The sequence below is a fragment of the Eptatretus burgeri genome, chromosome 10, assembly GCF_056783735.1.
Source record: "Eptatretus burgeri isolate ZD-2024b chromosome 10, Ebu_testis_v1, whole genome shotgun sequence".
NCBI lineage: Eukaryota > Metazoa > Chordata > Myxini > Myxiniformes > Myxinidae > Eptatretus > Eptatretus burgeri.
Genome location: NC_140970.1, coordinates 16,356,402 through 16,370,799, shown reverse-complemented (window position 1 = coordinate 16,370,799; position 14,398 = coordinate 16,356,402). Strand labels below are relative to the sequence as shown.

At 44.3% G+C, this 14,398-nt stretch overlaps 1 protein-coding gene across 5 annotated transcripts in view; it reads left to right on the top strand.

Moving 5' to 3' along the window:
- The first annotated feature begins 5,939 nt into the window (after positions 1 to 5,939).
- Positions 5,940 to 14,398, top strand: part of LOC147017993 (dual adapter for phosphotyrosine and 3-phosphotyrosine and 3-phosphoinositide-like) — a 63,153-nt gene continuing 54,694 nt past the window's right edge. For 3 of the 5 annotated variants that reach the window (XR_015062213.1, XM_085897143.1, XM_085897144.1), the window contains exons 1-2: positions 7,065 to 7,172; positions 7,525 to 7,647. Coding sequence is in view for 4 of the 5 variants with exons in the window: in XM_085897143.1 (XP_085753269.1) it covers positions 7,093 to 7,172; positions 7,525 to 7,647 (203 nt within the window). In the remaining variant the exon portion in view is untranslated. Of the gene's footprint in view, positions 6,749 to 7,064; positions 7,173 to 7,524; positions 7,648 to 14,398 lie in introns of those variants that run through there. The other 2 variants (XM_085897146.1, XM_085897147.1) reach the window with 2 other exon arrangements.

Sequence of the window (14,398 nt, the reverse complement as noted above, 5' to 3'; positions counted from 1 at the left end):
ATCCTACTACCCTCCGACTATCCTGCTACCCGAATACCCTGCGATCCTGCAATCCTACTACCCTGCTACCCTGCGATCCTGCAATCCTACTACCCTGCTACCCTGCTAGCCGACTACCCTGCTTCCCTACTATCCTGCTATCCTACTACCCTGCCATCCTACTACCCTGCTACCCTGCCATCCTACTACCCTGCCATCCTACGACCCTGCTACCCTGCTATCCTGCTACCCCACTACCCCACTACCCTGCTATCCTACTACCCTGCTATCCTGCAACCCTGCTACCCTGCTATCCTACTACCATGCTACCCTGCTGCCCTGCTATCCTACTACCCTGCTATCCAACTACCCTGATATCCAACTACCCTGAGACCCTGCTATCCTACTACCCTGCTATCCAACTACCCTGAGACCCTGCTATCCTACTACCCTGCTTCCCTACTATCCTGCTATCCTACTACCCTGCTACCCTGCCATCCTACTACCCTGCAACCCTGCTACCCTGCTATCCTACTACCCTGCTATCCTACTACCCTGCGACCCTGCTATCCTACTACCCTGCTTCCCTACTATCCTGCTATCCTACTACCCCACTACCCTGCTATCCTACTATCCTGCAACCCTGCGACCCTGCTATCCTACTACCCTGCTATCCTGCTATCCTACTATCCTGCTATCCTACTGCCCTACTACCCTGCTGTCTTACTACCCTGCTACCCTGCTATCCTGCTATCCTACTACCCTGTTTCCCTGCGATCCTATTATCCTGCTACCCTGCTATCCTGCTCCCCTGCTACCCTGCTATCCAACCTCCCTGCTTTCCTGCTACCCTGCTACCCTGCTATCCTGCTATCCTACTATCCTGTATACTGCTTTCCGACTATCCTGCTTCCCTGCTATCCCGCTATCCCACTATCCTGCTACCCTGCTACCCTGCTATCATACCACCCTGCTCTCCTGCTATCCTGCTTCCCTGCTATCCTACTATCCTACTATCCTACTATCCTGCTATCTTACTATCCTGCTATCCTACTATCCTACTATCGTGCTATCCAACTATCCTGCGACCCTGCTATCCGACTATCCTGCTATCCTGCTATCCTACTATCCTGCTTTCCTACGATCCTGCTATCCTACTATCCTACTATCCTACTATGCTGCTACCCTGCTGTCCTACTACCCTGCTGTCCTACTACCCTGCTATCCTACTATCCTGCTATCCTGCCACCCTGCTATCCTACTGTCCTGCTATCCTACTATCCTGCCACCCTGCTATCCTGCTATCCTGCAATCCTACTATCCTGCTATCCTGCAAACCTGCTATCCTACTACCCTGCTTCCCTGCTATCCTACTACCCTGCTATCCTGCAACCCTGCTACCCTGCTCCCCTGCTATCCTGCTATCCTGCTATCCTACTATCCTGCAAACCTGCTATCCTACTATCCTGATACCCTGCAATCTTGCTATCCTGCAACCCTGCTATCCTACTATCCTACTATCCTGCTTTTCTTCCAACCCTGCTCCCCTGCTATCCTACTATCCTGCTATCCTGCGACCCTGCTATCCCACTATCCTGCTATCCGACTATCCTGCTATCCTGCTATCCTAATATCCTACTATGCTGCTACCCTGCTGTCCTACTACCCTGCTATCCTACTATCCTGCTATCCTGCCACCCTGCTATCCTACTATCCTACTCTCCTGCTACCCTGCTATCCTGCTATCCTGTAATCCTACTATCCTGCTATCCTGCAAACCTGCTACCCTGCTATCCTACTACCCTGCTTCCCTGCTATCCTACTACCCTGCTATCCTGCAACCCTGCAACCCTGCTCCCCTGCTATCTTACTATCCTGCTTTCCTGCTCTCCTGCTCTCCTGCTATCCTGCTATCCTGCAAACCTGCTATCCTACTATCCTGATACCCTGCAATCTTGCTATCCTGCAACCCTGCTATCCTACTATCCTGCTTTTCGTCCAACCCTGCTCCCCTGCTATCTTACTATCCTGCTATCCTGCGATCCTACTTTTCGACTATCCTGCTTTTCGACTATCCTGCTATCCTACTATCCTGCTTTCCCACTATCCTGCTATCCTACTATCCTGCCACCCTGCTATCCAACTACCCTGCTATCCTGCTATTCTGCTCCCCTGCTATCCTACTATCCTGCAATCCTACTATCCTGCAAACCTGCTATCCTACTATTCGACTATCCTGCTATCCTGCTATCCTACTATCTGACTATCCTGCTATCCTGCTATCCTGCTATCCTGCTTCCCTGCTATCCTGTTACCCTGCTATCCTGCTACGAATCCGACGATGTACCAATACTCCTGGCTCTGGGGGGGGGGGGAGGGGGGTGTACATGACTATTTTAGAGCGTTACCCTAATTTTATTTCTTCGTTTTGCCAAAAACTTCAAAAAAAGTTTGGGTAACACCTCCAGATCAAGTACATTTTCTCTGTGGGGTCCATCTTGGATTCGCAGTTGGCTTCCAGCAAACCATAATTGAACCAAAATACCCGTATTGGGTTTTGATGGAATATATCATTATTAAGCATCCATAAATTATTGGTTTTGAATTACTTCAATTACTTATGCATTGCTTAACACATTTTAGCATGATTTATTCTCTTAAAACTTGGTTCACAGTCGAAAATGACCATATTTTACGTAATATTAGTCAAAAATAGTCAAAAATAGCTTTCAACTTGAAAGTAGCTCAAAGTTAGATGGTCTCTGAATGACTTAATATTTTAAGTAGAGCTATAAAATTTGGCCAAAAGTTTCATTATTAAGTTCTCTGAGGAATTCAATTTTCATATTCTCACAATGGGGCTATGTGTGATGACCACAGAGCTCATTGTAAACCAAAGTCACGCCTATCCCCAAATGGCCACTTTTGCGGTATTTCATCAAATGATGATATCTCCTTAATTAAATGCCATGGAAAGTTGATTTTTTTTATACCAAATATAGGTTATTGACCCCCAAGGAATTCATTGGTAACATTTTTGTATTTTTTTAGCTGATCAAATTCGCATAATCACAAGATTTTCCTCAAAATGACTGCCAAAATAATGAAAAGTAGACATAATTTAACATTGAAGCTTTAATTAATGGTCTAAAACAGTGATATGCATATGCTTCAATCCGACAGAGACTATATTGAGACACTCATCTTAATTAGATGTTGGGGAACTTGGGGCACAACCACATACCGGGGCAAGGTCAAGTACCAAAAGAGCTCCATATTTTATTTCCAGCCATCACACCATGTTTAGAATGATATGGGCTTTTCCTTGATAAAGGTAATACTGTGATGACAATGCTGCTAGGGTCCATTTGACCTTGACCCCATTGTTCGAGGCCAACCACCATGTAACCAAAAGATTCCATACGTTATTTCCCATTTATTCATAACACATATATGTAACTGAGCCATCAGACCATTTTTTTTTTTTAGAAAGATAAGGACATTTTTTTTTTTTTACAAAGGAAACACTGTTGAGCGTCTATTTGAGCTTGAATCCTTCACTCAAGGTCAAATAGCAGGTGACGAAATGATTCCCCATATGTGATTTCCTATTAGTGTATAATACATACCTTAGCCCTCAGACCATTTTAAAGTAAATTACAGGGATATGAATGTCTATAATGTAATTTTTGGGGATACCTAAGTGAGGTAAACTATGATGTCACAGTGAGGTTAACTATGATGTCACTTCCTCTTGGCAACTGGATTTTCAAGAAAAAGAAGAGAAAACAATGCTGCAAACAAAACGTAAGATTTTAATGGTTCACCTTTGATTTTAAGTAAATATAATAGTCAAAAGTTGTAAATGAAATATCAAAGAATAATTGTATCTCTGAAAATGAAATATTTTAATGAATAATTGTGAAATCAAGATCAAAATATTTACATTTCAAAGCAAAATGGGGGAATCCCCCATATGGAGGAATCCCCCAATTATATCTGATCCCCAAAATGAGGGAATCCCCCAATTCTATCTATAAATAGACAAATTGTCTCATGTCATAAAATTTGATCGAGAACAAATAGAAATATAAATTAAATGTCAAATCATACATTTTTAAGGGTAAGGAATTGAATGGATTTGGTTTCAAAGACCTTGACTTATGCTTTCAGTGTCAACTATTAGTATTCAGATATTAACTAGGCAATTTGTAAAATATAATAAAACCTGATCTAGAACACATAGAAATATGAATTAAATGTCAAATCATCACATTTTTAAGGGTAAGGAATTGAATGGATTTGGTTTCCAATACCTTGACCTTGGCCTATGTTTTCAATGTCAACTATTATTATGCACATATTAAATGTATCAGCTTGTCAAATCATATCTCGGATACATATGAATATGAAGAAAATAATAAATTATACATGATCAGAAGTTGGGGAAGAATGGAATAGATACTATCATCACATGTTTTCTGCCTAAACAATAAAACAAAAACAAACCCCCATTAACATGAACACATGTAACATGGGGCACAACCATACATTTAAATGGATGAGGAACAACCATATACCAGTGTGCGATTGTGCCCCAGGCCTGGGACACAGCCACACACTGGTTTGTGGTTGTGCCTCATCCAGAATGTGCAGAATAGTTTACATGTATTTACCTGTTATGTCCCTGAGGAGACGGGGGTCATATACAATTGCCAAAATTAAAACTGGCATCGATTCCAAATAGGTAGTTGTCCAATTTTCTTTAAGTGTGGGGTTGTGCCTCCAATTCCCCTAGTATGTACAACATGTAGTACTTATAATATCCTATTTTTTTTCAGGGTTGTGAAGAGTTGGATAAAGTGCCAATGACGGAGTCTGTAACTCTTGTAAAGTCATCTCAAGACCTCTGTTATGATTCAACAAAATGTATTATCTGCTAAAAAGTAAGCGATGATAAGACAGCAAGCAAAAGCAATGGCTGTAAAAGGATACGGGAAGCCAGCAGCATACACAATGACCATGTTTCCAAAAGACTGAAAGCTTGTTGAAGGAGATGGGTTTTGTTATCATGTGACTAATGAATGTTACAAGAAGTACACTATGAAGACAGTTCTTGACAGAATAACTGAGAAGAATCTCGTTCAAGACCAAGACTCATCTTTTTCTCAGAAGAACAAAATTGAATGTAGAAGCTCTCGTTCCCAGGCAGTTCGTCACCGACCTAATACAGATACTACAGCAACAGGCTTGCGAGTTGTGAACTGCATTTTCTGTGATAACAAATCCTGCAAACAACTGGGCACAAAATATCGTATAAGTGAATCCAACCGTGCTCTTTTCTTGCTGCAACTAACTTTCAAGTTGAAAGCTATTTTTGACTATTTTTGACTAAAATTACATAAAATATGGTCATTTTCTACTGTGAACCAAGTTTTAAGAGAATAAATCATGCCAAAATGTGTTAAGCAATGCATAAGTAATTGAAGAAAATCAAAATTAATAATTTATGGATATATACTAATGATTTATTCCATCTAAACCCAATATGGGTATTTTGGTTCAACTATGGTTTGCTGGTAGCCAACTGCAAATCCAAGATGGACCCCACAGAGAAAATGTACTTGATCTGGAGGTGTTACCCAAATTTTTTTGAAGGTGTTGGCATATAGAACAAAAAAATAGGTTGACGCTCTAAAAGAGTCATGCACACAAACACCTCCCCAGAGCCTATACTACAAGCCATCCTGCTACCCTGCAACCCTGCTATCCTGCTACTCTGCTACCCCTGCTCCCCTGCTATCCTGCTATCCTGCTATCCTGCTACCCTGCTATCCATTTCATTTGAACTTGATCTCCACGATTTATGATCACACTGTCAGATCGTCCCTGCAGTTATGAAGGACCATCTACTGAATATGCACGGAGTCCGCATGAAGAGGTACAAAGGAAAGGTGTTCCTGTCGGTACGAACTGGGTGGTGGATGAGGGCGATTTGATGTGAAGGAATGATTTATATGAACATTTCACTTGAAATATTCTCGTCAAAGACCTTTCTAGAATGTTTGAGTGTTTATTTCAATTTAATAGAAAAGGTGTGGAGAGCCGAAGTGACCTGCCGGTCGGCAAGTTAAGTGACCCGCCGGCATGTAAGTTAAGTGACCCGCCGGTCGTTAAGTTAAGTGACCCATGTTTCTTGGACATCAAACACTTATGCTTGTTGTGACAAATGTATAATCTGTAGGTGAAGCACGTCACCACCCTTTCTAGTTTGGGACAGAGACCATTGATACTCATGACGTAATATACTACGGTGTCAAAATAAGTGATTTTCATCATCCCAAGTGAATTTTGAAGAACAAAAGAAGTGCAACATCATTTCTTAAGATGTCAGCTGCTACTCCCCCGTGCTTCCACTGCTCCCTGTTGAACGGCCCCAATTGGTCCCATCTTTTATGGGGTTGGTTGGGGGAAAGTTTCTGACCCAAGTCTTTCACGAACCGGTCAGCTCGCCCTGATGGATGGAATTGATTGTGATCGGAAATTGGAGTTTGTTTTGGGTACCGGCCATAACTCGTCTACTCTCTGCGAAATACACCATGGGATCTTTAACGTCTCGTAACCAATGTTGGCAGACAGGAAACCCAGGTTAAATACCATATGAGAGACGTGGCACACATTGTGAAGCAACGCCTTACCTGTGGAACATCAATCCGACAGTCAGGTGACTCGGGTTGGGTATCGAACCCAAAAACCAGTCTCCTAAAAGGTAAGTCTGTTACCTCTGCACCATCTTGTGAGACATTTTGCGATACAAAATGTATACAATTTTGTTGATTTAAAGTGTGACGTGAGTTTTTGACATCACTTTTCATGCAAATATCTTTGTTAAAACCTGTTAAGTCACGATGATAGAGTTAAGCTTTCCCTCTGTGCTGACATAATTTCTAAGAATAACCTAAGGGTATTAACCCAAGGAATGCAAAAATGGAACTTGCATTCCTTTTTTGAGTATCATTCGAAGGGTGCATACATAATGAAACAGAGGGACGCTAAACAACAGAAAGGGCAATATTTCGGAACAGAAGCACAGGCAGTGGAGGAGAAATCATCATGCAAGAAGAAGAGATTCCTCCACAACCACGAGCACGCAGCTTCACAAATTGGTTCCACTCCATTTTCCAAGATCTCAGGTAAGAGGAGATAAAACCTGCCAATATATTTCATTTATTTTACACTGCTTGCTTGTGAAATCTATCCAGTAAACCAGCAAAGTGGGAACTAGTTTCAGAAATGTTAGAGAGACTGTCGGGACAGATCAGAGGATGTCTTTGCTTGTCGGTGATTATTTTGATAATACTGAACGAGTTGTTAACTTTTGTGTCGACTACCCTGTTTAAGTTCCAAATTCTTGCCCTTACTCTCTCACTGAGAAGTGTTTTCCTTGCTCGAGTGCTTCAGCAGCACCTACTCTCTTATCGAGCAGAATGCGTTCATACATCTTTGAGTATATACACACAATTGGTTGGCATGTACTCTTTGTAGCTGGTACCACGAAGAGGTGAACCATCATTTGGCAGAGTGCTTGCTCCGACAGAGTGATGATCCAGGAACGTACCTGCTGCGTCGCCGCACCAGTATAAATGACGGCTTCGTTATCTCCGTCCGGTGGGAAACCTTTTACCTTGCATTTTCAATGTGATGTGTGCATAGAATCAGAACAGCCATGTTTTTATCCATTATTCCCAAATAACAAAAACTCTCATCTTATATCATGCTTGCACATCTCCTTCCTTCTGAACTCCCTTTAAAGTTTAATGAGATTATCAATGGTGATGATTTGTCTCAGTTGGCTGTCTTTTTTTAATTCACACTATTTTATCCAATCTTATTTTCTAACTTCTTTGGCAGGATTTGCAAGGATTTGTTGGGTTGATGTGTCGATTGTTTCAATATGATTAACATTGCAGTTCTTTTCAGAGAGTCCAAAGGTATGAAAATCAGGTTGAAGCATATTGTTTATTGCTCCTAATTTTTTTAAATGCAGGAACTGCTAAAATCCTAAGATAAATTTGTTTTTGCCAGATTTTAGCCAAAAAGTAGAAATTAATCATCATAACAAAACGCATTCCATTTCAACATTGGTGAGTGTAAGGAATGTCAATCTTGGTTTTCCTTCGACTCACTCGCATACCTGAGTACATCTACGAACCTTCAGCTTTTCATGGGTCCAACTTTTTGGACAAGTTGATCAGGAAGTTTCCTACTGTTTCATTGTTCAGTGGCACACCACTTTCTCACAGGTACGCGTACAAGTACTTTCGGCTTCTTTTAAAGTTTTTTCGTCCTTTCATTCTACAATCCATATCTGGGAGGCATTAAATGTGTCTCGGCCGCTCCAATTTATTTCGTCACTCAGTGTTTCTGCATATGCGCACCGAGCAATCTGGGGCGGAATATGTCATTTTGAAAGTCGCGTATTATAATGTAACCATAAACTTGCATTATTTCACTGGGAAATTTTTATCCGTCATTTCTAATTTACCAATTTGTATGTATTGTCAAGTAGATGGGTCGACGAACATCAACCGTCCTGCTGAGGGTCTTTGACCCTCGCAAAAGACCAAATGATTTCTGAGTTTACACTGCATTCATAAAATGGTATTATTTCCCACAAGGGCCGCTCAAATGCAAACTAAATTTGGTGGTTGGTCTGAACACTCGATGGCAGAAGGCGGGAAGACGTTTCCATTGTTAAAATGTATATGAAAAAGAATATGGGGATAGACAATATGCAAACAATAAGCAACAGATCTGAAGGTTGACAGACAAACAAATAGGGGAAGAAGGCAAGACATGAACTTATAATGCAACAAAACGAAACCCCACTAATGGCCACAAAAATGCCAGATTCATTCCAGAACAAGGGGGAAATGCAGGCGACGACTCTAGGTAGGCACAAGCTGGTCTCGAGTTCACTACGATTGGTGGTGTGCAGGCTGGTGTGCCACAGGACCGGAGACAAGAGGAGTGATGGAGGGAAGATGTGAGGGTGATGAGGATTAGATGGTCTGATTCACACCAAGTATCTCGATGGTGCACACCAAAGGGAGAGAGAGATGATATGTGTTATGTTGTTCTCTCAGAAGCCCCCAAAGCAGAGAGAGATGATGTGTGTTCTGTAAGAAGCCCCTGATCTCCTTGCGTGCATATTCGGACACTGCTCTTGTTGAACTTAGGGCCCGCCTTTTAGCCCGACAGGTCCCTCATTGACGATCCTCTGCTAGTGGGTGGCACCACCTTTCAGGCCAGCCAACCCATCCCTCTCCAGGGCCCTACAACTCAGTCATCTGACCTGACCTGCAGTCCTTGGCCAAAATTTGGCTACACTCATTGTTCCATTTTTTTCCCCTCACCTATGCAACCAACTGCAACATCCTCTTCAATCTTATTCTGCCCTTCAGGTCAGCAAGAAAGCTATTCTCCATCATCTCAGATCACCCCCCCCCCGCCAAACCAAAACCAATATCTTTTCTACCCGTCACCCCCCCCCGCCAAACCAAAACCAATATCTTTTCTACCCGTCACCCCCCCCTTCATTCCCAAGCCCACCCACCTCCTTCCAAATTTCCCACTGATCTTTGAAAAGTCCAAAACACATCAACTAGCCTTTGCTTAACAGAGTGAAATGTAAAAAATTCATTTCTGATAGAACAGCAAGATATTCATTTGGATTGAACATGATCATAACTATGCTATATGTACACAGCCCTTAAACTGATACCTGAATTAATATAAGCCTACTATTCTCAACCAAGATGCGAATGTACTTTTCTCTCTTTACTTCTGCCAGTTATACATCCAACAGGTCATCATAGAGGAATTCATTAAATCTATAAAAATAAATAAAGAGAAGTACATCTCAATTTTTTTTTTAATGTACAAATTTATAACTTGTGTAGTAATCATCAAACGTACACGTGCCAGAAGTGATCAGGTGCAGAGGACGTACATCTGTGGGCATGCTTAATATGCACATACGCTAGATCTCATGAACATATGGTCTACCTGAAAGTTCTATCTTTGTTATATGTCGGTATCTTGTTTGTTATGATGAAAACAATGAACCAAATTTCCAAAAACTTTCAACCATACATGTTGGAATATCTTCAGACCTCTCACTTATTAATTGAAAGAATTGTCCAATTTGAAAAAATTAATCAAACCTTTGTCTCTGATGTAAATAGACCCTACATCATGTCCGTTGAGCTTCTGCAACCCCTCTCCCAGCTGAGGAAGTGGTGTGCCACCAAAACAGTCCAAGCTCCTTTCCACTGCCATGTCAGCCAAGCGAGCGAAGCCAACTTTGTTTAAGAACAGTTTTGTTGTAAAAAAAAATTCTGGAGTTGTGGCTTTGAATTGCATTAATATGCCAAATTTCAACTTTTGACGTCACTGAGAAAGTATTAAATATATTGTTGCGGGCCGGGGGTCTGGGTGAGAAGACCACTGGGGGGATGGGGGATGCTAACTTGGGTTCCCACCAGACTCGCAGGGATTGCAGGCCATTGCACATGGATAAATCCATGACGTGGCGGGTCGCTAACCAACCGTGAACGCCAATAACTCAACCACGTGACCTAGGGTCCTCCGTCTATGGGTTAACCGGGTTACCTAATTAATCACGTGAGCGAATTACCGGGGGACACGCCATTGGTACACCTTGTCTGAAGCGGATCACCTTTCCGGATCAGATGCAGCCGAGCAACACTGCCAAGGATGTACCAACTAAAATGAACGGATCGTTGGGAATAAAGTCCTGGCTAGGCTGGGATACGGACCATGCTGGATCAATGAAAGAAAACACAAAAACGAGCTGGGAACATTTCTACAAAGGATTTATTACAGGCAGGTGAGGAAAGGTATGTGGCACAGTGGCTGTAGTTTTTATTGTTGTGTGGAGAAGAGATAGCAAGAAAAGTGAAAGGTGTGACAATAAACAAGCAACTTACAAAGCAGACAAAGAGCAGACTTATCCCAATATAATTATTCTGCAAACTTAACTTAACTTAAGCGAGGACAGGCACCATGACGCGCGCGCACGCACGCACGCACGCACACACGCACACACGCACACATGCACACACGCACACACGCACACACGCACACACACACACACGCACACACACACACACACACACACACACACACACACACCCTGATGAAGAGAAGTTCATGAAAAGAAAAAGGAGAGGAGATGAGGCAAACGGTCTCTCAATACCTTAAACTATTGGCGGACCACGTCACCAGTATGTTTTTGGGGGGTGCTCCACTGGGCGATACCTCCCTGACAGCTGGCGCGTCGTCTCTTGCTTTGTGGCACTTCGTGCAGCTTAGCATCAATCCAGAGAATAAGATTCGACCGTCAGGCGTGAAGGGAGGATTTTGGGCGAAGTCAGAAACAAGTGGGTGGAGAAAGGTGGAGTCGGAAGCAATGTGCGGTGTTGCAGACAGGATCAGGTGGGTGGGCGGAGTCAGCGACAAGGCGGTGAAGAAAGGCGGTGTCAGCAAGCGAGTTGGAGATCCAGCGCATGAGACAGAGGACGGACGGCTTCGCAATCCACCTTTTAGAAATCCTGTAGTGCAGGATGAGGGCATCACCCCAAAGCGATGTGTCGTCACCCGAATCGGGCACTCTGGTTGGGCCCAGCCACTGCACGGCCCGGCCGCCATGACTGGAAGCGGCCTCACTGCCCATCCCGCGAGCCATAGCTGAGCTGTGGAATCGTCTCGCTCCAAACCCCATGATATGAATCGCCTCGCACTGAACCCTGTGAAAGGAATAACCTTGCACCGAACCCCGTGATATGAATCACCTTGCACCGAACCCCGTGATAGGAATAACCTTGCACCGAACCCCGTGATATGAATCACCTTGCACCAAACCCCATGATATGAATCAGCTTGCACCAAACCCTGTGATAGGAATCACCTTGCACCGAACCCCGTGATATGAATCACCTTGCACCAAACCCCATGATATGAATCACCTTGCACCAAACCCTGTGATAGGAATCATCTTGCACCGAACCCCGTGATATGAATCGTCTCACTCCAAACCCCATGATATGAATCGCCTCGCACCGAACCCCGTGATATGAATCACCTTGCACCGAACCCCGTGATATGAATCACCTTGCACCGAACCCCGTGATGTGAATCACCTTGCACCGAACCCCGTGATAGGAATCACCTTGCACAGAACCTCATGATATGAATCACGTTGCACTGAACCCTGTGATAGGAATCACCTTGCACTGAACCCCGTGATATGAATCGCCTCGCTCCAAACCCCATGATATGAATCGCCTTGCACCGAACCCCATGATATGAATCGCCTCGCACCGAACCCCATGATATGAATCGCCTCGCTCCAAACCCCATGATATGAATCACCTTGCACCGAACCCCATGATATGAATCGCCTCGCACCAAACCCCATGATATGAATCACCTTGCACCGAACCCCATGATATGAATCACCTTGCACCAAACCCTGTGATAGGAATCACCTTGCACCGAACCCCGTGATATGAATCGTCTCACTCCAAACCCCATGATATGAATCGCCTCGCACCGAACCCCGTGATATGAATCACCTTGCACCGAACCCCGTGATATGAATCACCTTGCACCGAACCCCGTGATGTGAATCACCTTGCACCGAACCCCGTGATAGGAATCACCTTGCACCGAACCCTGTGATATGAATCACCTCGCACCGAACCCCGTGATATGAATCACCTTGCACCGAACCCCGTGATAGGAATCACCTTGCACCGAACCCCGTGATATGAATCGCCTCGCACCGAACCCCGTGATATGAATCGCCTTGCACTGAACCCCGTGATATGAATCACCTTGCACAGAACCTCATGATATGAATCACCTTGCACTGAACCCTGTGATAGGAATCACCTTGCACTGAACCCCGTGATATGAATCGCCTCGCTCCAAACCCCATGATATGAATCGCCTTGCACCGAACCCCATGATATGAATCGCCTCGCACCGAACCCCATGATATGAATCGCCTCGCTCCAAACCCCATGATATGAATCACCTTGCACCGAACCCCATGATATGAATCGCCTCGCACCAAACCCCATGATATGAATCACCTTGCACCGAACCCCATGATATGAATCACCTTGCACCAAACCCTGTGATAGGAATCACCTTGCACCGAACCCCGTGATATGAATCGTCTCGCTCCAAACCCCATTATATGAATCGCCTCGCACCGAACCCCGTGATATGAATCACCTTGCTCCGAACCCTGTGATATGAATCACCTTGCACCGAACCCCGTGATATGAATCGCCTCGCTCCAAACCCCATGATATGAATCACCACGCACCGAACCCTGTGATAGGAATCACCTTGCACCAAACTCCATGATATGAATCGCCTCGCACCGAACCTCGTGATATGAATCACCTTGCACCGAACCCTGTGATATGAATCACCTTGCACCGAACCCCGTGATATGAATCACCTTGCACCGAACCCCGTGATATGAATCACCTTGCACCGAACTCCATGATATGAATCGCCTCACACCGAACCTCGTGATAGGAATCACCTTGCACCGAACCCTGTGATATGAATCACCTTGCACCGAACCTCGTGATATGAATCACCTTGCACCGAACCCCATGATATGAATCACCTCGCACCGAACCTCGTGATATGAATCACCTTGCACCGAACCCCGTGATATGAATCACCTTGCACCGAACCCTGTGATATGAATCGCCTTGCACCGAACTCCGTGCCGTGCTCTGGTGACCCGCGGTTGGCACTGGTCAATGTGCCTGCTCTAGGGTGTGCCACGCTGCCCGAGCGATGCGGGCCGCACAGCACGCCTCTGCTTGATGGCGGCCACATTAAGGCGGAGGTGCGGGAGGATGTCTGCCATTCGCGGGAGCCATTTGTGGTCGTCGTGGTGAGCGAAGACCGACGCTAAGATATTATTGTAACCCTATACGCAGACCCAACCAAAGATATGTGCTATTTGTGCCCCGTTCTATACGGTGATAAAGTATCACGGGCTGCGCATGGGTCTGCCATTGTACACGTGGTCATTTATTACGGGCCTGCACCTGTATCTGCTATCATGTTCACGGTTATCAGAGGCGGTGGGGTGCACGGTGCCAACCCCGATCCGCACCATGAATTGAAGGAAAGGATTGGATATTATTATTTTATGTCAGGTTGGGATGAAAAATAATATACACGTAAGTATTAAATGTAGACTTGGAGTGAAAAAGAGTATCGCTGTAAGAATTAAATGGAGATTCGGATTGAAAAAGAAGATTGATATAATTATTAGATGGAGATTTGGAGGGAAAAGAGG